Raw genomic sequence first — 24,906 nt, 5'->3', positions numbered from 1 at the left:
TAATGTTTTAAGACAATTTATTAGAACATAGTCCCTCATTCAGAAGCCAATGAAACGTTAAGACAGCAGAAAGGAAGGTGGGATGAGTAGGCCCGATGAGGCACCAAAGAGAAAGTAATAGCCTCAGTTATGAAATTCCATTTTATTCTAATAAAGACTAACATATGCCTGGTAGTCTAGTGATAATTCGTAAGTTAACTATTCACAGTAATTCTAGAAACACATATTAACATTCAAATAAGGCATTATAGAACAACGAAATGTTTACTGTAATCCTTTTTAAAAACTCTTGGTCTGTTTTGAAAGATGAACAGTGAATTTTGGAAAATCAAAAGAGAAGGAAAATAAGCTTTTCCCCCCCAGGATACATAAGAATTACTTGCTGGCATTTGTGTGTGCCTGGAATAAAATGGCCCAAAATTTCAAAGGCAGTTAAGAACAGCATGTACAAGGGCTTGTTTCATTTGATTTAGCACCAAGCAAGAGTAAATATACCATGGAAGACAGGTGTTTCTTCCATCTCTCACACTGCCCCACTTCTCCTCCAGGTCACAATACGTGAGCATGCATCCTTGTTGCCCTACTAAGGAATCAAAAATGATTCAGACTGGTAAATGGCTGCTCATGAAACACTTGGCAGCAGAGTTCTTTCCCCATTAGACAGGGTAACAGTAAAAGCTAGCAGATACCAATTTCTCTGGGAATAAAAAATTCCTTCAGGAAACTCCGTTACTCTCCTGGTCCTTGTTAACCTAGCATGTAAATTTTTTTCTACTGCTACACTTGTTTACTAATTATGATTGCTGTTTATGCCAAAGGAATATTTTCTCCAAGCATGCTTGACCTCTTTCTGTTTCCTAATGAAAAATAAGCTTAGTTTACATACTGCCTTGGGTTTTCTCTTCCTTCTTTCCTTTCCTTCCTTTCTGCTTTTTTGGTATTACAACTTGTTTTTATCAAGGCGAACATATGTTGTATCAAAAAGAGAAACTGACAGGTAGATCCTGAAACACATTTCTTAACCTAAGTAACATCTAAAAACAAGACTTTCATTACATTTTCTATTGAAAATTCATTCAACTTTGATGCTTACCCAAGGATTTGTAATGTTCATTTCTGACATAAATCATATCCCTCAATACATATGTATTTTTAAAAGGAAACAAGTCATCTTAAATATTTCCCTGTAGGCTACTTTATACATTTTTATAGCAAATTGAAATTCTGAGCTAACCAAAGGTATGTTTAACAACAAAATACAGCATGGCTAGCTTATACATTTCTTAGTGTAAAGGCAGCTGTGAATTTGTATCTTGGGACAGATCTGTAAAGCCAGGTGCTTTTTCTTCTAGAATTTTTTAGGTATGATATCTCATGAAACCATGTTCCACCATGCTCGAAATGTCTATTTTTGCACCAGTCTATGCAAAAACCTTTGAAGAACACTTTTCCCCAAATGACAATTTTTTAAACTTTTCCAGAAAAGTATGGAAATTTTATCAACCATTTATTCTTACTAAACGAAAGGTTATATTACTACCAGTTGCTCTTTTAATTTTGTTCTAACAGATTGTTATAAAAGTATCGACATCTCTGATATTTTTGAATTGCACACTCATAGAAGGTAATTGGATAGAAAACACTAGATGATTTTAAAAAATGTATCTTAGTATCTACTTCATTTGGCACATTATTAGTATCTAGAATAAAATGAGTAGAAATCAAAATGATACAATTTTCAAAGAATTCAGACAAGCTGGAGTTGTAAGAAAAGGAACTTCTAAATGCAAAGACAAAGAGATTTTGCCCATCTTACTAGTTACATGCATTTTTCCTCATGGAGTAACTGAGGCTTTCTGGTTTGTTTGTGGAACTTTAGTTTGTAGGAAAGCATATACGTGGGGCCAGATCTTGTCAGTTTCTGTTCCGGAGAATGTTTCCAACACTCCTTTTTTCCTAAAGATGGAAAACAAACAAAATACATGTCTGAATCTTCCTAATGAGATTTTTAAAGCTTTTCTGTAAATAATAATAATACAGATTTAGCAGTCTTGCTAAGTATAGAACTGTGTGATAAGATAGAAAGGCACTTGGCTAGGTACTAGAAAACCTAGATTTTAGTTTCATTTGTGCCCTCTGATTTACAGGATTGGGACTTTTTTAAAAATAGCACCTATCATTTATTGAGCTTTAGTATATGTAAGGCTTATATATACTAGTTCATTTAATCCTTTCCAAAGCTCAAAGTTTCTTATTTTACTAATAAAATTGTCTCTTTTGTAAAATAACTGAGTTTTAAGTCACCACGTTGGTGTTAGGTTTCCAGACAGCCTGTCAGATACAGAACATCCCTTGGCTTTCTTTCTCTACTTATCCCTTGCAGAAATGTCTTTCTAAAACACGGTTATCCTTCCTTTTTTTCTAGGTTTATTTTTTACTCTATTCTTCCCTTCTGAATTTTATTAGGAAGGAGAATTAAAAGTATGGGTTTTGTTTTTTGTATATGAGGTTTTCCATTTCTTCCCAGGCAGATTTGGTCTGGCTTGTCACCAGACCAGCAGCCAAAGTCTATTTTATTTACTCCAGTTTCCCGTGGGTAATATGGTTGGGGTGGCTTTTCAAATCACACAATCCCTCCAGCAATTCTGGCATTCCTCCTAATCTCCCTCCTCCAACCCATGCACACACCTACACATGTACACACTAGTTAAAGGTTATCTAAGAGCAACCAAAGAATTCTAGTTTATTATTTTCCCAAAACAGGATCAGTCACACCGCCATAACCCTACTTACTGGGTTTCAGAGGTTTCATCCCCTTCTTGATACCTCATAAAATTTGCCACAGTTAAATAATACCTACTGTTTGTTTAAAAAAAAAAAAAAAAGCATCTGCTAAGGAGAGAACTTAGGCAAATACATTATTCTTTGGATCTTAGAAGCCCTCTTGCTTCTAGATCCACAGGCATTCAGTCAAGCTTTCAAGTGAACAAACTTCCTTTTTGTGTGTGTTGTGTTTTTTTGTTTGTTTGTTTGGTTTTTTTTATTTTTTGCAGTTTTGGCCGGGCTTGGGTTTGAACCCGCCACCTCCGGCATATGGGGCCAGCGCCCTACTCCTTTGAGCTACAGGCGCCGCCCTGTTTTTTTTTTGAGATAGAGTCTTACTATGTCGTCCTCGGTAGAGTGCTGTGGCATCACAGCTCATAGCAACCTCAAATTCTTGGGCTTAAGTGATTCTCTTGCATCAGCCTCCCAAGTAGTTGGGACCACAGGTGCCCACCAGAACGCCCAGCTATTTTTCTGTTGCAGTTGTCATTGTTGCTTAGCTGTCCCAGGCTAGGTTCAAACCCAACAGCCTCACTGTATGTGGCTGGTGCCATAACCACTGTGCTACTGGTGCCAAGCCAAACAAGCTTCTTAACTGTTGTGAGCTTTCTGAAGAGCTCTTTTAAGTCAAGCCAGTGTCATAAGTAGGGTAACTACTGAGGGCACAACTGCAGGCACCTATTCCATCCTCAAACTATACATTTAGGATGAACATTTGTCTTTTTTTTTTTTTTGAGACAGAGTCTCACTTTGTTGTCTTGAGTAGAGTAGCAGAGTGTCGTGGCATCACAGCTCAAACTCTTAGGCTCAACTGATCCTCCTGTCTCAGCCTCCTGAATAGGGACTAAAGGCACCTGCCAGAACGCCTGGATAGTTTTTCTATTTTTAGTAGATACAGGGTCTCACTCTTGCTCAAGCTGGTCTGGAACTTCTAAGTTCAAGCAGTCCACCAGCCTTGGCCTCCCACAGTAGCTAGAATTATAGGTGTGAGCCACCATGCCTGGCCAGCATTTGTCATTTTAATTTCTGTGTAATAAAATGGGACCACTTCAACAAACGGTCCTCTGAAGAGTAAGAGTATGATGTTGTTTATAAATAGGTATGTGTAAATGGCCCCCAGCTGAGATGAGTTTTAAAAAAACAACAATTACCACTGTTGGCATTTTTTTTGTTTAGAGCCTCAAGCTGTCCCCCTGGGTAGAGTGCTGTGGCATCACAGCTCACAGCAACCTCCAACTCCTGGGCTCAAGCAAGTCTCCTGCCTCTGCCTCCCAAGTAGCTGGGACCACAGGCGCCCACCAAAATGCCTGGCTATTTTTTGGTTGCAGCCATCATTGTTGTTTTTTGGCAGGCCCACGTTGGATTTGAACCTGCCACCTTAGGTGTATGTGGCTGGCGCCTTAGCCACTTGAGCCATAGATGTCGAGCCACTGTTGGCATTTTTAAATAATGCTGACTACTACTAAAATTCTTGCAAATACCACTTTAAATTTTTAGTTAAGTCCAGCCCCAGTTCTATGTGTGAGAACTTAGAAGGAAAACTCCAATTAGCAAAAGCCAGAAGAAGCCTTAAAAGACTTGTAAATAGGAACCCGAGTCATTCACCCCATGTCTGTGGCCTTCTCCAACTTCCCTTCCATATGGTGACAGCCCTGGTACTCCCACTGTCTTCAGGGATTATCTCTTGCAGTGGCCTTATGTGCCCAGTTACAATGTGTTCTCCCTTCTGGTTACTTTCAGGAAACACCCTTTCTGTCAAACTCAGTCCATGATGTTCGGGTGAGATTGCCCCATTCTCCCTCTTCAAGAATAGATGTGATCAGAGCTAATCCGTGCTAAACCCAGGACTTCTCCTGACAAAAGAGGCTCTTTTCTGCTGAGATGTCTGAACCAGTAGAAGGTGAGCTGGAGTGTTCAAGAGCTGCCACACAGGGAGAGGCCCCCAGACTGAAGCCAACACCAGACAATGGAGCTGAGTGATTGAGTCTTGATAACACCTTTCAAATACCTGTACCTAGTCCCCTACCTGTGTACTTTTTAGTTACAGGACCAATAAATTCCCCTTTTGCTTAAGCTAGTGTGAATTACGTTCCTGATTTTTTTAGTTTTTTGAGACAGTTTCACTATGTCGCCCTCAGAAGAGTGCTGTGGCATCACAGCTCACAGCAACCTCAAACTCTTGGGCTAAAGTGATTCTCTGGCCTCAGCCTCCCAAGTAGCTAGGACTATAGGCACCCACAGCTATTTTTTTGTTATTGCTGTCATCATTGTTTAGCAGGTCCTGGCCAGGTTTGAGCCCACTAGCTCCAGTGCATGTAGCTGGCACCCTAACCACTTAGCTACAAGCGCCAAGCCTAGGTTCCTGATTAATATAAGCACATATTACATTGTAAGATAAATACCATTTACCTAGCTCTCTGCCTGACCCACATATAGAAGGTGGGTTTCTTGGGGCCTGACAGGGACTGAGTCTAATTTTGTGAACCAAAGACTAATACAGTGTCAGCAAGTAAATAATAATCACTGTAATGGACGCCAGGGCTATTTTAAGTCTTTCCATGGATCCTCTCACATTATTAGTTCTCTTAACAACACTATAAAGTAGGTACTATTTAATGTGGTCTGATATTACAAATAAGGAATTGGTGGCATAGAGGTTAAATACCTTGCCCAGGGTCACAGAGCTGGAAATCTGAAGAGCCAGGATTATTATACAATTCACAAAATTACAATAACAGCGACTATAAAAAGTGAACTGCTAACTCCCTTGTAATTTCACCATCCTGAAGTAACTATTAAAACAGTTTGGAGACTATTGCTTCAGATTTTTATTGCATACTTACTCTATTACAACAATAATAATAGCTAACATTTATGCAGTGTTTAGTATGTGTCAGGCACAATTCTAAGAGCACAATTTTGCTAAGTGAAGCTTTTCCATCTAAGTTCCCACAGGCTGGACTTAAAAAATTGTCAGTGGTATTTGCAAGGACCTTAGTAGTAATCGGCATTGTTATTTAAAAATGCCAACTGTTATAACTGGTTTTTAGAACTCTTCTCAGCTGTGGGACATTTCTGTGTCTATGTGTACAAACAACATATATTAACTTAATCTTTCAACCCTCTATTCTCACCCTAAATTTATAGAGGAGAAAACAGGTAGAGGTTAACCAAGAGGGGAAGACAAAGTTAATTAAATGGCAAGCTGGGACTTGAACTTTGGCATTCTCACTCCAGAGTCTGTGCTTTACCCACAAATGTAATGCCTTGACAATGAATCATGCACTAAGCGATCAATGAAAGGGCAAGTGATCAACCTCTCTGTAAGGAGAGGGAAAGGCTGAGTAAGAAAACTGGACTATTCCTTAGCCTGAGTCAAATATTAACTCACTATAGTTCCCATATTTTTTGTGTAGTATGAACTCCCTGAAGAACAGAGAAGACAATATCAGAATGTAGGCTTTTAAAGCCTACCAGTAAATGATCTGAGGGATTAGTTGCCATTTGAGAGTCTTCTGTGCTATAGCATCCTTTTCTGCTGGCAGAGGTAGTGGGCATTATCAGGTTTGCCTCACCAACATTCACTCCAGCCCTCCCTGTACTACAGATGATCCCTAATTTATGATGATTCAACTTAGGATTTTTTCACGTGGTGTGAAAGCAATATGCATTCAATAGAAATTGTACTTTGAGTAGCTGTACAAGCATTCTTTCCACTTTCAGTATTCAATAAATTTCATGACATTTTCAACACTACATAATAAAACAGGCTTTGTGCTAGACGATTCTGCCCAAATCAATGTTAATGTATGTGTTCTGAGCACATTTAAGGTAGGTTAGGCGAAGCTGTGATGTTTGGCACTCTCACAATAGGTTTATCAGGATGTATTCAGTTGTAAACTGAGGAGCTTCTGTGCATAGCAGAGTGTGGGTGAGACTGACCCACCCCCAGTGCTAGGTGTGGACTAGTCAGTGTAATCAGTGTAAATCCTTCCCACCTGAGCAACTGGTTCAGGAATGGGCAGTAACCCAAGCCTAGAACAGTGCCAGGCATTCTCTGACTACAGTGACTGTTTAAACTGACTCAATCTGAATGTTGCTCAAGGCTTGTATTCACTGGAGGAGACCCTTAGCTCTTCATGAAGGAGGGTCTGTTCCTGCTGATGTCTGTGACCATGCAGCAGAGGACAAGGCCAAAACACAAAGCCAACAGAATGGCAAAACTCAGAAGGAGTGACAGAAGCCCAGCCTACCTTGTGGACTTAAGTTACACAGCTAATAAATTTCCTTTATTGCTTAAGCCAATTTGAATTGGGTCTTCTTTTATGTTAGCATTTCAGCTGTAAAGTATGGGAATCAACAAGTGACCTAGTGCTTTATGCAAGAGAAGTTCTGAAAAGCAGAAACTCACTGGTAATACTCCAGGACTGGCTTCGTTTGGGCTTCATAGGCCTTCAATCTCTTGATGACCGTCTCTGGTCGATCATCCTCACGCTGAATGAGAGGCTCCCCCGTCACATCATCAATACCCTAATAGGAATTAGAAGAGACTGGTATCAAGTACATTATTATTGAAGGATATTTTTGTAAGCAGTTCTATTATTTTTAAACAGACATCTCTGTGCAAGTGACAAGCAACAACAAAAATGTGCTAACTTTTAATAAAGTAAATGGAATCCAACCTAAAGACAGATCAGTGCAGCATAGAGCCAGGACATTTCCACCATTATCAGTCACCTTCTCTTTACATTAGAAAGTTTTTTAAGTAGATGCTAAGTAACTGCATGTACAGAGGATGCCAAAAAAAATGTATACACATTTTAAAAAAGGAAAAAACTATATTAAAATTATAATAATATATACCAGTGACAACAGATGAATATAAGTCACATTGAGCACCTCTTGTAATTGCTGAAGGCAAATGTGACTTGAATTTACAAATTTAATACAGTTTTTTCCTTTCTTAAAATGTGTATACATTTTGGGCACCATCCGTATATACAAAAAGATTCAGCTATGGACTGGGAATCTCAACTACAAGGCCTAAATAAACCAAGCTGTTATGAACGTCTGTCACCCCAATTTTTGGCACAGAGTAGGAAATCACTGAATGCTTCTGAATGAATAACAATCCCCTGCTGCTCCTGGGGCACCTATACCAGCAAAATAAGTCACTATATCAAGTAATTTGAGAATATACCCCAAGGAGTTTTGGTCAGACAGGGGATTTCCAAATACACAAAACTTTAACGGATGCCAGGGTAGTCTGCTACATGTCAGTCCCATAACTACTCACCACGGTTTTGGGAGGGTTGAATTCAATGTTGTAGACTCGGCCGCTAGCTGGATGAATCCAGCGAGCAGTGAGGCGCTGTTTGATGACATCAAAGGGCACGTCCAGATTAATCACCGTGTCTATCTGATAAGCTCTATCTAGGGCTTCTGCCTGTGTAAGTGTCCTTGGAAAACCTTTATAAAGTAAAGAAAAAAAAGAAAAGGAAGCAAGGAAGGAGAGAGAAAGGAGAAAGAAAATTAATGTGCAACCTGAACAAAAGGAATAACGCTACTGTGCAACGGTGATTATGTGTCAATTTGACTGGGCCATGAGGTGCCCAGTTATTTACTCAAACATTATTCTGGGTGTATCTGTCAAGGTGTTTTTGTGAGAAATTAACATTTAAACAGACAGACCTGAGGAAAGCATTTTGCCTTCCCTAATGTGGGTAGGCTTCATTTAGTACTTTTAAGGCCCCAAATAAGAGTGAATTCCTCCTATCTTCTACCTTTTTTCCTGACTTTAGACTAAATCATCAACTTTACTCAAACTTAAGAGGCTATTTTTGGAATATGACAAAATGATATTAAAGCTAAAAAAAATTATTAATGCAAAGAAATAAACCCTAACACATAAACAAATGTATTATATAGCTTAAAAATATGGTTCAAAAATTAAGAGACAGGCAAATGTAACTGATGAGTGAATCCAGAAATACACCCACATATATTAGGGAATTTAAAATTATAATATTTTGATCCTCAATTTTTAACTTTATAATAAGGACAATATTAAGGACATTTCATTCATAACACCAGGAAAAATTGATGTACATTTGAAATACATTTTTCAAAAGTGACAAAGTAAGGCCAGGCATGGTGGCTTGTGCCTGTAATACTAGAACTCTGGAAGGCTGAGGAGGGAGGATTGCTTGAGCTCAGGAGTTCAAGAACAGCCTGAGCAAGAGTGAGACGCCATCTCTACTAAAAATAGAAAAACTAGCCAGGCGTTGTGGTGGGTGCCTGTAGTCCCAGCTACTTGGGAGACTTGAATCCAGTAGTTCTGAGGTTGCTGTGAGCTAGGACATTGCTGCATTGTAGCCTGGGCAACAGAGTGAGACTCTGTCTCAAAGGAAAAAACAGCAATTACTTTAGAGTTTTTCTTTTCCTTCCTTTCTTTCCTTCTTTCCTTTCCTCCTTCCCCTCTTCTCTCTTTCTCTCTCATACTGTATTCCTTAGGTATTGATGCCAAAGAAAAACATGTTTAGTACAGATGCAACTATCCATTTTTTCCCCAAATATTTTCTATGCAAAGTTGGTTGAATGCACAGATGTGGAATCCCCCAATGCAGAATTCATGGTTCTAGCAGACCAACTACCGTAGAAGCTCCATAGTTGATTAGCTCCCTATGTTGACCACCTCCTTAAATTACCTATTTTCATAGACCTGACATGCACCGCAGGTATGTATCAGTACAGTAGGCCTAGTTCTTTATGTTGACCAGTTTGTTACAGTCCCTCAGGTGGTCAACTTACAGAGGTTCTACTGTATATAAGAATATTCCTTGTAGTAACATTTAGAACAGTGAAAACATGGATGTAACCCAGATGCTCCTCAGCAGGAGATTAAATTGTGATACAGACAGTATGTGTGCTTGCTTCAGCAACACATATACAGACACAATATGCGAGCCTTTGCATCTTTTATTTCAGTGAGGCAAATCTGTTAAATATAGATGTATACAACGAAGACGCAAAATGCAAACAGTGGTATATGTATGTATGTGTGCATGTGTATGTTATATAAAGAAAAAACATAATATTGGATTCTACTGGGTAAAGGGAGCCATAACCTTAACTCACATCTTATACAAAATAAATTTGGCCAAGTTTCACATCCATGAATCTAAGCAAACTTGGATGGAAAATGTTCAGAAAATATACATAACAATACAATACAACAATAAAAAATAATACAAATTTTAAAATACAGTATAACAACTATTTATCTGTGGGTTTTGGTATCTGAGGGAATCAATCCCCCTGAGGATACTAAGGACAATTGTACTTTTATGGTTACATATGTATACTGACATATTTTTTACCACTGTTAAAAAAGGCTATTTCAATTACATATCAAGCAATTAAAAGTAATTGTTCCTGAGAGATATGACCATTGAGGACTTTGAATCTCTGTGATACATTTACATCCTTTTTAATTTTTAGAAGAGCAATAGAACAATGACAAAAAAAACCCTCAAAAACAATAAATGTTCCACATTCCAGGCTCTTCTGATCCAGATCTTTGGCCTATTCCTCCTTTGCCTCCAGGCTGGTCCCATGGATGGCTTTCCACATTCCTGTGCGGGCAGCATCTCACTCTGCCTTTGATAACTAGGTGCCCTGTAGCCTAAAATGATTGGTTCCTCCACCCACATAATTCTATTCATTCCTCAAGACCTCCCACAAATGAAGTGTTTCTCACCCCTTTCTCTCCCATGTAAAAGCAAGATTTTTCATTTAACTTTGTCAAATAAAGTTTTGAATTCTGAACCATGCAACTGTATTTTCTATAAAAATGAAGAAAGAAAATAAAAAAAAATACCTACTTCACCACATTACTCTGTATTCACACCAACTTTTAACATACTTCATAGCAGTCATTAGTACCTGTACTTATCCAAATTTTTGTTCGTTTACTACTTGTCTCCTAGTAGAATGTACATTCCACGAGAGCAAGGACTTTAGAACCTTCTTTGATTAGGGATGTAACATGGCTGCAGGGCTTGGTGAGGGCAGCACAGAGAGAGCACATGTGAGACGAGAGAATGGGGTTGAGTAAGAGAAGATGTGTAACTAGCACTCTATACCCGCTTCTCTATGCACAGCTTCTCAAAAAGAATATTATGACTCAGATCTTCTTGAAAGAAAGGCTTATAAATTTTATAAAACAAATCTCTTTCGTGTCCTTTCTATTTTAAAACTAAAATCACTCTGTCCTCAAGGATTCTGCCATACCTCTGGCTAGGGAAAGTTGACAGTTTACTGCAAGTTTACTTTACTGCATCACCTTCCTTCTTTTCAGGTGATCTTCCTTCATTATAAAATATTCTCAAAGGAGGCCAGAGGGAAGAAGAAACTATTAAAGTTACAGCTGAAGGGAGCAGAGAAATCATACCGTCCACTGTTCACTTCCCTTTTTCCTTTCAGATAAAGAACCAGTGGTAGAGAAGATGACTGGCCCAAGTCCTCAGGGTAGTGAGGGGCAGAATTCAGGGCCTCCCCACCCAAGCACCCATCCCTCATGTCTGTGTGAAGCCCATGAAACACTCATTATCCTGCCAGCACTCATAATTTTAGGCAGCTGAAATGATCACGACACTTTACTTACCATCCAACAGCCAGCTATACTGGGTGAGATTTTTCAGTTCATGAAGAGCCAGCCGAGTCATGACATCATCTGGGATGAGTTTCCCTTGGTCAATGAAAGCCTTGGCTAACACCCCAATTTCTGCAGCAGAGAGGGGAGAAATCAGTAGGTGCCTTTGTTTTATCCCACTCTTGGCCCCTAAGAACTGGCTTCCTAAGGGAGACCTCTGGATGACACACCCACATCAAAGGGCACAACCAACTTTTCTGATAAAAACAGAGGTTACAAAACAACCTAAGCCTACTTCAAAGTCTTCATTATGAAAAAATATATAAATATACAATACAGAGAAAAATAATAATTTGAAGCAGCAGACCAATATATTAACAGTAGTCATCTCTGTGTGATAGAATTTAGTGTTTTTTTTACAAATTCGCATTTTTCTGTATTTTCTAAATTTTCTATCTGAAAAAATATATGAAATCACTGAAGTTTTTTTTAAAATAAAAATTTGAAATAGTCATTATTTTGAAGAGATTCCATTTAAGTGCCTGTTCTTATATGTTACTATACATATTTTTCCAATCCTGTAAAACAGGTGCTGCTGCTGTCATAATACAATTCAATTTTGACCAGATTATATTACATTTTTATTAAGAAAACACCCTGTAAAAGGATTTATGAACACTTTCAAAATATCACGTACAACTATGTACCATCCTTATGCAAGAGTATTTTAATTTCCTCCTGTTCCCTTACAAAACTACATACATTCAGAGTTTTTATACTATTGAAATCTGTGCACATCCAATTGTAAGTTCTTTTTTTTCACTTTTAAGCATTATTTTTTAAATACTTTTCTGTGATTTTATACAGTATATTTTGGTTACCATATTATACTCCATCAATAAATAAAATAAATATATAAAATAAAATCTATATTATCATAGCAGTACTGTTGGACATTTAAATTATGTAAATTAGTCTTGGCTTTTTCTTACTAACATTGATGATTTTAAAGATCTTAACACCTTTTATTTTTTTTCTTTCTTTCTTTTTTTGCTTTTCTGAATTATTTCCAATGGATAAATTCCCAGAAATCAGATCAAAGGGTCATGGAATATATAAACACTTTCATAACTTTCGGTATGAACATTTACCTCAAAAACAGAATCTAAATTGTCAAATTCATGCAATTTCAGACTTTAACCAAGAACATTACCCACATGAAGCTTTTGCCATTTGACAGATATAATGCTAGACTTACAAACTGCATTTGGAAAAGGGCCTGGGTTCTGAGGGAGAGCTTTCAGGGATCACTAACCTAGACTGTTGGAAAGGTCCATCTACTTATCATGTGACCTCTCTGTCCCTAGGCTTTTGACTGCTCTGCTGTGGAGGCAGAGCTCCAGCCTCAATAGCATTTGGAGAAAACTGTAAAAACTTGCAATTCTCCAGGGCTGAGTCCTGAAAAAACTGGTATTAATCCCTTCCCTCAACTCTCACTCTTCAGGCCAAGACTTTTTCTAAACCCCCAACCAATTGCATACAACAAATGAATTCAGATGATGGGATTACTTAATAAAGTACCTAATTTTGTCTGTATATAAACAGATTTAAGAAAAGATGGTCTGCTCTTGCCACTTTTCTTCAATATCGTATTAGAGATACTCGCCAGGGAAATTAATCCAGAAAAATAAATAACTAGCATCTGGAAAGGAAGTAAAACTATCTCTATTTGCAGATGACATCTTGTACACAGAAAAATCCTAAAGAATCCACTAAAAAACTATTAGAACGAGTAAACGAGTCCATAAAGTTACAGGGTACAGGATCAATACACAAAAGTCTATTAACGAACAATCTGAAAATGAAACTCAGAAAACAATTCAATTTATAATCGCATAAAAATAAGAAAATTAGCAATACATTTTTTAAAAAGTACAAAACTTTTAATCTGAAAACTATAATATTGTTAAAAGAAATTAAAGAAGACCTAAAAAATGGGAAGGCATCTCATATTCATGGCTTTTAAGAGTTAATATTGTTAGAAGGGCAGTACTCTCTAAAAATTATCCAGAGTCAATGAGATTCTATGAAAATTCTAGCTGGTATCTTTGCAGAAAATTGACAAGCAGATCCTAAAATTCATATGCAAATTAAAGGGACCCAAAATAGTCAAAACAACCTTCAAAAAGAAGAACAAAGATGCTAAGACACACACTTCCAATTTCAAAATAGCAATCAAGACTGTGTGGTACCAGCATAGTAGATATAAAGATCAGTGGATTAGAATTGGAGTCCAGAAATAATCTCCCAAATTTCCTCTCAACTGATTTTCAACAAGGATGCCAAGATATATCAATGAGGGAAAAACAGTCTTTTCAACAAACGCTGCTAGGACGAATGAGTATACAGATGCAAAAGAATAAAGTTGGACCTCTTTCATTCTATATTAAAATTAACTCAATCATAGACCTAAATGTAAGAGCTAAAACTCTAAAGCTCGTAAAAGAAATCATAGGTGTAAATGTTCATGATTTTGCATTAGGCAATGGCTTTATAGATACAAAATTAAGAACACAGCCAAGAAAGGAAAAAGTATATAAATTAGATTTCATTAAAATTAAAAACCTTTGTGCTTCAAGGAACACCATAAAGAAAGTGAAAAGACAATCCATGGGATGGGAGAAAATTTATGTAAGTCATATATCTGATAAGGAACTTGTATCTAGACTATCTAAAAAACTCTTATAAGTTAACAATTAAAAAATAAAAATGTGCATGGGCTTTGAACACACATTTCTCCAAAGAAAATACATAAATGGTCAAAAAGCATATGAAAAAAATGCTCAACACCATTAACCATCAGGGAAAAGCAAATTAAAATCACACGGAGATATCATTTCATGCTTAATCAAAAAGACAGATATATGTATACCTCAGAGATAGTGTGGGTTTGGTTCCAGACCACCTAAATAAAGTGTATATGGCCATAAACTAAGTCACACAAATGTTTGGGGTTCCCAGGGTGTATAAAAGTTATCTTTACATTACACTGTAATCTATTAAGTGTGCAATAGCATTATGTTTAAAACAATGTGTATGCCTCAATTTCAAAATATTATATTCCTAAAAAATGCTAATCATCATCTGAGCCTTAAGCAAGCTGTTATCTTTTTGGTGGTAGAGTGTCTTGCTTGGATGTTCACTGCAGCTGTCTGATCAGAGTGGTGGTTGCTGAAGTCTGGGTCAGCTCTGGCAATTCCTTAAAATAAGTCAGCAGTGAAGTCTGCTGCACTGATGTACTCTTCCTTTCGCAAAAAGACTTCTCTGTAGCATTTGATGCTGTTTGAAAGCATTTTATCCACAATAGAACTTTTGAAATTAGAGTCCATCCTCTCAGTCTCTGCTACTGCTTCATCAACTAAGCTTATGTCAATATTCTAAATCAGTGGTTCTCAACCTTCCTAATGCCGTGACCCTTTAATACAGTTCCTCATGTTGTGGTGACCCCCAACCATAAAATTATTTTCGTTGCTACTTCATAACTGTAATTTTGCTACTGTTATGAATCATAATGTAAATATCTGATATGCAGGATGTATTTAGGCGACCCCTGTGAAAGGGTTGTTTGACCCTCAAAGGGGTTGCAACTCACAGGTTGAGAACTGCTGTTCTAAATCCTTTGTTGTCATTTCAAGGATGTTCACAGCATCTTCACCAGTCCATCTCAAGAAACCAATTTCTCTGTTCATCTATAAAAGCAATTCCTCATTCATTATAATTTTATCATGAAATTGTAGCAATTCAGGCAGATTCTCAAGCTCCACTCCTAATTTTATCTTGCTATTTCCATCACATCTGCAGTGAAGTCTTGAACCTCTCAAAGTCATCCATGAGGGTTGGAATCAACTTCTTCCAAACTCCTGTTAATACTGATATCTTGCTCTCCTCCCATGAATTGCAAATGTTTTTAATGGTACCTAGAATAGTGAATCCTTCCCGGAAGGTTTTCAATTGACTCTTCCCTGACACAACAGTGCAATTGTGGCACTGTTGGGTATGGCATCTATACCCTTACAAAATATATTTCTTAAATAGTATGACTTGAACACTTAAATTACTCCTTGCATGGGCTCAGAATGGGTGCTGTATTAGTGGACATGAAAACAACATTCACCTCCTTCTGCGTCCCTAGCAGAGCTCTTTAGGTGACCACGTGCACTGTCAATGAGCAGTAATGTTTTTTTTTTCCTTTTGTTTTAGGAGACATGAGAAGAAGTACTTTCCCTGTATCAGCAATAAGTCTGTTTCACTTTCTTGTCATTCCTGTGTACACTGGAGTTGTACTTTTATTTCCTTCAAGAACTTTTTCTTTGCACAAGAAGCCTTGTTTGGCACAAGAAGCCTAGCTTAAGCTTTCAATGTGCCTTCCTCACTAAGCTTAATCATTTCTAGCTTTTTCTTTCTTTTTCTTTTTTTGAGACAGAGTCTTACTCTGTCACCCTGGGTAGAGTGCCATGGCATCATCAGAGCTCATAGCAATCTCAAACTCTTGGGCACAAGTGATCTTCTTGCCTCAGTTTTTCTATTTTTAGTAGAGATGGGGCGGGGGGTGTCTCACTCTTGCTCAGGCTGTCTCGAACCCCTGAGTTCAAGCCATCCACCTGCCTCAGCCTCCCAGAGTGCTATGATTACAAGCATGAGCCGCTGCTCCTGGCCAAGTCTAGCTTTTGATTTAAAGTGAGAGATGTACCACTCCCTTGCTTTCATTTGAACACTGAGAGGCCATTTTAGGGTTAATAATTGGCCTAATTTCAAAATTATTGTGTTTCAGGGAAAGGCAAGGCCCAAGGAGGGAGAGAGACTGAGGAACGGCTAGTTAGTTGATAGAGCAGTCAGGACCCACCCTTTTATCACTTTAGTTTGCCTTCTTATATGGGCTTGGTTTGCAGCACCCCATAAGATTTACAATAATAACATCAATCATTACCACAGATCACCAGAACAAATACAGTAATAATTAAAACATTTTAAATATTTCAAGAATACGAAATATGACACAGACACACAAAGTGATCACACATTGGAAAAATGGCACCAATAGAGTTGCTGGATGCAGGGTTGCCACAAGTCAAAAATATAGTATTTAGGAAGCATAACAAAATAAAATGAAACATCCCCTAATAAATGCCAACCAGAATGTGGAGGAACTGTAACCCTCGTATATTGCTGGTAGTATTGTAAAATGTTATCACGTAAAACTATGGCAGTTTTTCAAAAGATTAAAGAGAGGTGCCATGTGACTTAGCGCTTCTTCTCCTAGGTATATACTCAAGAGAAGTAAAAATAGGTACATGAATGTTCACAGTGGCATTATTCAAAATAGCCAGCAGTAGAAAAAGCCCGGATGTTCATCAGTGATGAATAAATAAAATGTGGTGGGATATTACTCAGCAATAAAAAGAAACAAAGTACTGATAACTGTTATAACATAGATGAACTTTGAAAACATGGTCAGCAAAAAAAGGCAAACACAAAAGCCCACATACTGTATGATTCCATTTATATAAGATGTCCAGAGTAGGCAAATCTATAGAGACAGAAGGAAGACTGTAGTTACCTAGAGCTGGGAGGGTTGGGGAGTAATGGGTAGTGACTGCTTACGGGTATAGGGTTTCTCTGGGGGGTAATAAAAATGTTCTAAAACCAATCAAAGCAATGGTTGCACAACTCTGGATATACTAAAAACCACTGAATCATACACTCTACAAGTGTTGATTTTATGGGATATGAATTAAATCTCAATCTATACTTTTAAAAAAAAGAACATGAAAAATTGCTGATAAGCAAAAACGGAAAAAAGAAATAAGCCAGTCACAATCCCATCACTAGTGAGAGGTAATTATTGCGAAAATTGATAATATAAAAACTTTCAGATGTTTGAGTTTTGTGTATATACAGATAATCTCTATGTAGAATCTAATAATCTGTCTTTCATTTATCATGAACTTTGTCAATAAACATTTATGCACAATATTTATTAAAACTTGAAGCCTGAAATGCTTCAATTGGAGTTTATTTAAGAGAAAAAAATGGGCCAGGCTCGGTGGTTCCCACCTGTAACCCTAGCACTCTGGGAAGTAAAGGCAGAACGATCCCTTGAGCTCAGCAGTTCGAGACCAGCCTGAGCAAGAGTGAGACCTTAGCCAGACATTCTAGGTGCCCATAGTCCAGTTATTCAGGAGGCTGAGACAGGAGGATTGCTTCGGCTCAGGAGTTTGAGGTTGCTGTGAGAGCTGGGCTGATGCCATGGCACTCTAGCTTAGGGAAGAGAGACTCTGTCTATAAATAAACAGGATAGGAAAAGGAAGGGAAGACTCAATCCCCTACTACAAAGTCTTAAGTAGTTTTTTTTTTTTCATTCTTTTTTCTTTCAGATTATTATGAGGAGACAAACCATTAGGTTATATGATTTACATATCGCAGGTAAAAATCAAAGTCTAAGCAATTCATTACATGTGAAATATTCCCCCTCCCAAAATTCTATGCAAAGATTCCCATCCAGCATGTTCTTTGGTTATTTGAAAATACCTTATTTGTGTAACTGCCTGTACTTTAAAATTATATCTTAATAGGCTCCTCACAAAAATCCTACTATTGATCCTTGAATAATTCAGGTTTGAACTAGGAGGGTCTACTTATACACCATACTTGGTTCTTCTGTTCCCGCCACCCTTGAGGCAACAAAAACGACCCCTTCTCTTCCTGCTTCTCCTCAGCCTACTCAACCTGAAAATGAGGAGGAAGGCCTTCAGGAGGATCTATTTCCACTTAATGAACACAGTAAATATATTTTCTCTTCCTTGTGAGTTTCTTAATATTTTCTTTTTTCTAGTTTATTATAAGAATACAGTAAATAATAATTATAGCACATGAAATATGTTAATTGCCTATCCATGTTACCAATAAGGCTCTGGTTAACAAGTAGGCTTCTAGTAGCTGAGTTACTTAAAAACACAAAAGCTAGTTTAGAAGTAAATTCTTCTGGCCAGGTGTGGTGGCTCAGGCCTGTAATCCCAGCAGTCTGGAAGGGTGAGGGAGGAGGATTGCTTGATCTCAGAAGTTTGAAATCAGTCTGAGCAAGAGTGAGGCTCTTTCTCTACCAAAAATAGAAAAATTAGCTGGGTGTGGTGGCAGGTGCTTATAGTGCCAGTTATTCAAGAGCCTGAAGCAAGAAAATCAACTTGAGCCCAGGAGTTTAAGGTTGCAGCAGGCTATCATGATGCCACTGCACTCTAATTTTCTATAAAGTTATGCACAAATAAAAATAGGAAAGGAGGGTTAGAGAAAAATAAGGAAAGTCAAACTAATTTTTAAGGATAACCAGAAATCCTAAAACATGTAGACATTAGTATGAGAAATAAGTGTTTGTATGACACAACAAGGTATTTTTAACTCTGCTTTTGATTAATGGTCATTCTCACAATATCTCACATCACAACTCAAACCAACCTCTCACATCTAATGAGCTTAAACTTACTGTTTGAGCAGCTACAAAATACAAAAGAGAGATGGGACCTACTACCTGCATGTAACAGTTCTCTTTTACTTGCAATAACAGAAAGGGCTACAGAGACTTAACCTAGTTCCTGCCCAAATCACTTCTGGCATCATTATATGATAAACTACGTAAAATTTTATTTTTAAAAAGATATAAAAAAAAAAACTAGGAGAATGTTATGGAATGGGTTAAATGATAGCTCTATATCCAATCAAAGGCCTTTTCTTTTGTTTTGAGACAGAGTGTCACTCTGCTGCCCAGGTTAGAATGCTGCTGTGCAATCAGCCTCACTCACAGCAACCTCAAACTCTTGGGTTCCAGAGATCCTCCTGCCTCAGTCTTCTAAGTAGCTAGGACTACAGGTGCCAACCACGAGGCCTAGCTATTTTTTCTATTTTTTTTAGTAGAGATGAGAGTCTCACTCTTGCTCAGCCTGGTCTTGAACTCCTGAGTTAAAGGGATCCTCCCTCCTTGGCCTCCTAGAGTGCTAGAGCTCTATTCAAAAAAACCTTTCTCAAATAATAAACATTTGTGTCAACATAGTAGTTACCCTTGGCGGCAGGAAGATGTGCATGTGTGGGGTGTCCTGCTTTTCTCTCTGTCGTGGGTAAATGGTGCTCATTTCATTATTCTTCTAATCATACATAGACATCGTAATACTTTGATACATGAAATATTCCACAAGAATCATACTGACCTCTAGTCCTCCCTCTAACCATTGGCCAATCTCCCTCCTCTTCAGTGAAGCATCTAGGAACACTTCCCTTTCTTTCTTTCTTTTTTTTTTTTTTTTTTTTTTGAGACTGAGCCTCAAGCTGTGGCCCTGGGTAGAGTGCCATGGCATCACAGGTCACAGCAACCTCCAACTCCTGGGCTGAAGTGATTCTCTTGCCTCAGCCTCCCAAGTAGCTGGGACTACAGTCGCCCCACCACAACGCCTGGCTATTTTTTGATTGTAGTTGTCATTATTTGGCAGTCCCAGGCTGGATTCCAACCCGCCAGCTCTGGTGTACGTGGCTGGCGCCTTAGCCACTTGAGCTACAGGCACCAAGCCAAGACTTCCCTTTCCAAGTCTATACTCCTCCCCTCCCCATTTATACTTTGCTCATAAATCATAGCCCCCAGCAAGGAGCTCTGCGTTCTCTGATCTTCCCAGCCTCTGTCTGTACAAGCCCCATGATCCCTTTTGCCTGATAAACTCTTACTCATCTTTCCACATATATCTTAAAGGGTCCCTCACAGCAAGGTGTCTCTCAACCTCCAAGGCAACTAGAAATTCCTCCTCTGGACTTCTGACTTATCTCTGTTGGAACAGGTATCACACTGCTGAAACTATGTATTTACATGTTTTATTGACGGAATTTTGCCTCCCCCATAAATCCACATGTTGAAACCTGAAGTCCCCTGTAACTGTTTTTCTGAGACAGAGTCCTTTAAGGAGACAATTAAGATTAAAAGTGGTCATAGGGTGGAGTCCTTATAGGAAGAGAATGAATGGAAAGGGTATTTAATTGGCACGCAAAGAAAACTAGGTTTGCACCCTAGTTCTCCAGGAAATGTTTTTTACTAGTGAACAAATTCTTTAGCCTCTCCTAAACTCAGTTTCCTCATCTTTAAAATACTGGACTAAATGTATATAGGTCAGATTTAAGCTTCTTGACTTTTGCTGCAGTCATGGGTTCCCTAGTGTCCTTATGTCTTCTGAGGTAATTTTAAAGTTCAGGTATAGGCCAGGCACGGTAGCTCACACCTGTAATCCTAGCACCCTGCCTGTGGACTGCCTGAGCTCACAAAGTAGGAGACCAGCCTGAGCAAGAGCTAGACCCTGTTTCTAAAAAATAACTGGGCATTATGCCTATAGTCCCAACTACTTGGGAGGCTGAGGCAAGAGGATCTCTTGAGCCCAAGAGTTTGAAATTGCTGTGAGCTATGGTACCATAGCACTCTACCAAGGGTGACAAAGTGAGACACTGTCTCCAAAAAAAAAAAAAAAAAAAAAAAAAGTTCAGGTATAAAATGCAACCATGCGTTATAAAATACAGGACTTTCATGAACTGGTGATCAAAAAGTAAACTGGCATAATCCTTCTGTAGCTTTATGTGATGGTGCTATATTTGTAGAAATTCCACACTAGGAATTTATTGAAGTAAATAAGCAAAGATGCAGCCAAATGTTCATTTACAGGGATAGTCATAGCAGCACTTATTATAGCAAAGAATGGTTAGCAATGTCAAACAGCTAACAATAGGAAAATGCTTAAATTAATAATTATGCAATCTTGATGAATTTAAATCACTTTTAAGACTGCTTAATAATGTGGGAACATGCATGATTTTGCAAATACAAATGCAAGAAGGAGAAAAAAGGGAAAAGAAAAAAAGAACAAAAGAAAAAGCACCAAAGAGTTAATTATAATTGTATCTGTATGATAAGGCAGACTTATAGAAGATCTTAATAATCCTTTTTTTATATTCTCACGACATACTTTTCCTTATAATAAACAGGCTTCCCTTTGAGCATCATTATACAGTATTTAAAAAACAAAACAAAACAAAACATCACACCTCTCTGTTAGCTCTGATCCTCTGGGACATATCCAATACATTCTCAAATATTTTCTGAGATTATATTCTTAGTCCTAAAATATAGAACATCTACAATAACAATCTCATGACACTTCCCCAGGCTCATTTTCTGTTTTCCTTGTTAAAGAATTGCCCATAAAGACTCCAGAATGGGCAACCTCTGAGGCAAACTAAACATCTTTAAGCATTCTTCTCCCTCTCTATCCCCTTTATGTTGTGGAGCTGGAAGTAAGAGTGTAGCAAAAATGTTAAGGATAAAGAAGGAGTACTATTTCTTAATTTTAAGACCAGTTTATGTGATTGGCTTTTATAGTACATTCACTTTTAAAAAATGCTTCATGTTCTAATATTCTGAAATTTAAACAAAAATGCTTTGTGTTTTTATAAATCCTTGACTCTGCCAAAGGTATTCCCTAACACCTTCTGTTCTCTCCCTGATTAGTAATTTGTCAGAGAATCCTTTGAGGATTTTTTTTTTCTTTTTGAGATAGGGTCTCACTCTAGCACAGTGGTTCTCAACCTTCCTAACGCCGCGGCCCTTTAATACAGTTCCTGTGGGTCGGGACTGTAGTGCCTTGTATAGAGTGCTGTAGTGCCTTGAATAGAGTGCAGTGGCATCATTATAGCTCACTGCAACCTCAAACACCTGGGCTCAAGTGACTCTCCTGTCTCAGCCTCCAGAGTAGCTGGGACATCAGGCACTCGCCACCTGCCCAGCTAATTTTTGTACTTTTTGTGGAGACAGGGGTTTCACTAAGTTGCTCAGGCTGGTCTGGAATGCTTAGCCTCAAGCAATCCTGCCTTGGCCTCCCAAAGTGCAAGGATCACAGGCCTGAGCTGTGAGCCATCTCCACCATTAAGGATTCTCTACTCCCTTGCACTTGGGATAAAGTTATTCCAACCAGTAAGCAGTAGGGAGGACTGTTTACTGTTAACTAACTAATTCAAAATGTGGCATCAACAACATTTAGCAAGCAAGTCAATTTAATCTTCTGAAGAAATTTCATTACTACAAGACACTCTATTATTTTTTAGTATGCATATTATGAATATTAGGAGAGAAAGAAATAGAAGTCGTAATGCATCAGGGTGCTAGGTACTGAACTGAAAAGCTCCAAGAGACAAACCCAAAACACGAGCTGATACTTTTTTATTTTTCATTTAAACGTCAGTATTCCTTAAACAAAGAAAAAAACCCCACCTGGAAATAATCTAAATACCTACTATTAAGAATCCATCATAGCAGATTCAGAGAACAGATTAGATACTATAGGTACAGAATGAAATGGAGTTCTACCTCTACATGTACAAAATTATCCCAGGTATAAAGTGACAACACTCTGGGCAGAGTGTATATATATACATATGGTTACTTAGTGCATAAAATAAAGTGCATACATATATGGGCTTGTACAAAAGCAAACATTTCTAGAAGGAAACACCGTTCTTTATGAGGAATGGTAATGAGGCAAGAATGAAAGAGGACTTTACTCTTTTATTTTATGCACTTTTATCCTGTTTCTAATTCTTTTTAACACTGTGTAACCATTATTTTTATGTAAATAGATTTCAAAATGAGTTTCAAATGGGTTCTGTTTGGGAAAGTAAAGGTCAATACTTCTGAGGAAAAAAAAATTTATCCTGCTGCTGACTTTTTATAAACAACCTGCTTAAAATAGAATTTACATACCACAAAGTCACCCATTGTCAAGTGTACAGATTGTTGACTGGATTTTACGCTGAGTTACAAGCATTTATTTGGCATGAGAATTAAACTATCTTTTATGTAACCGGGCACAAGAATAGCCTTCGTGTTTAAGCAATCTCTGGGGATATCAAAATCTAAGCCAATTTTATGACTGTAACGAGGGTAAATAATACTCGGCATTCAGATTACGGGGGAAAGGTCAGAACTAAAAGATCCCACACAGCGTGAGATCCCATGGAGATTAACGACAAAAAGGAGTTCACCTGTTTTCTACGTGCGAGGGCACGTGGAGAACAACCCACAGCCTAGCTCCAGGGACCTTCATGAGTAGGTGCGACCCAGGACAGACCTGCCTCTCAAATAAAGCCAAGGGGTTTCCTTTCCTATTTGAACTTCAACCTGCCCTAACTTCCTAGTTCCTCCGCCCCCATAACTTGCCCGAAGCTGCCCGCGGAGTCCAGAGGTTTCGGGGCGCAGTCTCTCCCCAGGTGGCAGAAGGAAAATGCTGCGCCCGCACCCCGGGACCCGCTCCCCGCACCTTGGCCCTCGGTCCGCAGACCTTGACTCGGGCGACCGCGCACGGCCAGCCCTCTGCGCGGGCTCCCACCTGTGCCCCGCAGCATGTTGTCTCGGAGCAGGTCCCCACTGGAGAGGTGCTTCAGCTGGAAGTGTTTAGTGATGCGCGAAGACACGGTGCCCTTGCCCGAGCCCGGGGCCCCCATGATCACCGCGCGCAGGAGCCGCGCGGACGCCCCCATGGCCGCCGACAGAGGCCCACGCCGCGCAGACACTGGGGCTTCGGCCTGGCCCGCGCTCTCAGCCACTCACGGTCCCGGGCCGGCCGGCTGGCAGCGTTGCGGTCCCCAGGCGTTCCCGGAAGTGATGCGACGGCCAGGCACTGGGGCAGCTCCGCCCGCGCCCGGCCCAGGGGCTGCGCCCGCCCGCGCTGACCCCAGCGTGCTCCCTTCCCGGCGCCCTGGACAGCCCAGCCCGCGCAAGCCGCCCCCTCCGCGTTGCCGTAGCGACCCCGCCAGCCCTGGGCGGCCGGCGTCCACCTGCGTCCACCTGCGTCCATCCGCGCCTCCTCCGCACTCACTCCCTTGGGCCGCATCTCTGCACCTCCGCCGCCGTGGATTCCCCGAGACCTCCTTGGCTACCGCTACATGCCTTTCACTCCCCGGCGACTTGTCCTGCCCAGTCCCAACTGGATAGACCGCGCTTCTCTGGGTTCACCCTTGGCGACCCCTGAGCGCCCCTCGGTACATCCGGTCCCTCTTTGGTTACAGGACTCCACCCGCGCCGCGGCACCGTTTTCGTACCCTGTGCTTTTAGTTCCAGCCAGGCCCTGTCCAACCCAGCCCCAGTCAGATATACCGCGCCCCTTTAGCAACCCCTGGGTCCCCTTTCCCCAGCACTTCCTTCCTCTCCCTCCTTCCTGTTGCCTTGCTCCCGAGCGCCCTCTCCTCCCCCTTGATCTCAGTATATGATCACAGAGAATGACAGTGAACACAGGGGGCCTCGCTGTCCCTTTCTCAGGGAGAAAACCCCATTTTCATTGAGTGAGGTCCATTAAGGCACA

At 39.5% G+C, this 24,906-nt stretch overlaps 1 protein-coding gene across 1 annotated transcript; it reads right to left on the bottom strand.

The window, feature by feature from the left end:
- On the bottom strand, positions 1-24,273 carry AK3 (adenylate kinase 3). Its single transcript, XM_003782903.3, has 5 exons — positions 23,935-24,273; positions 11,489-11,608; positions 8,120-8,292; positions 7,235-7,353; positions 1-1,956 (listed from the first exon to the last, which is right to left on the bottom strand). The coding sequence occupies exons 1-5, from the start codon at positions 24,083-24,085 to the stop codon at positions 1,836-1,838; spliced, it is 684 nt and encodes a 227-aa protein (XP_003782951.1). The 5' UTR covers positions 24,086-24,273; the 3' UTR covers positions 1-1,835.
- Between the last annotated feature and the right edge of the window lie 633 nt (positions 24,274-24,906).

This window comes from Otolemur garnettii, unplaced genomic scaffold (genome assembly GCF_000181295.1).
Source record: "Otolemur garnettii isolate 467f Iridium unplaced genomic scaffold, OtoGar3 scaffold00006, whole genome shotgun sequence".
Taxonomy (NCBI): Eukaryota; Metazoa; Chordata; class Mammalia; order Primates; family Galagidae; genus Otolemur; species Otolemur garnettii.
This window is presented reverse-complemented; position numbering and strand designations above follow the sequence as displayed.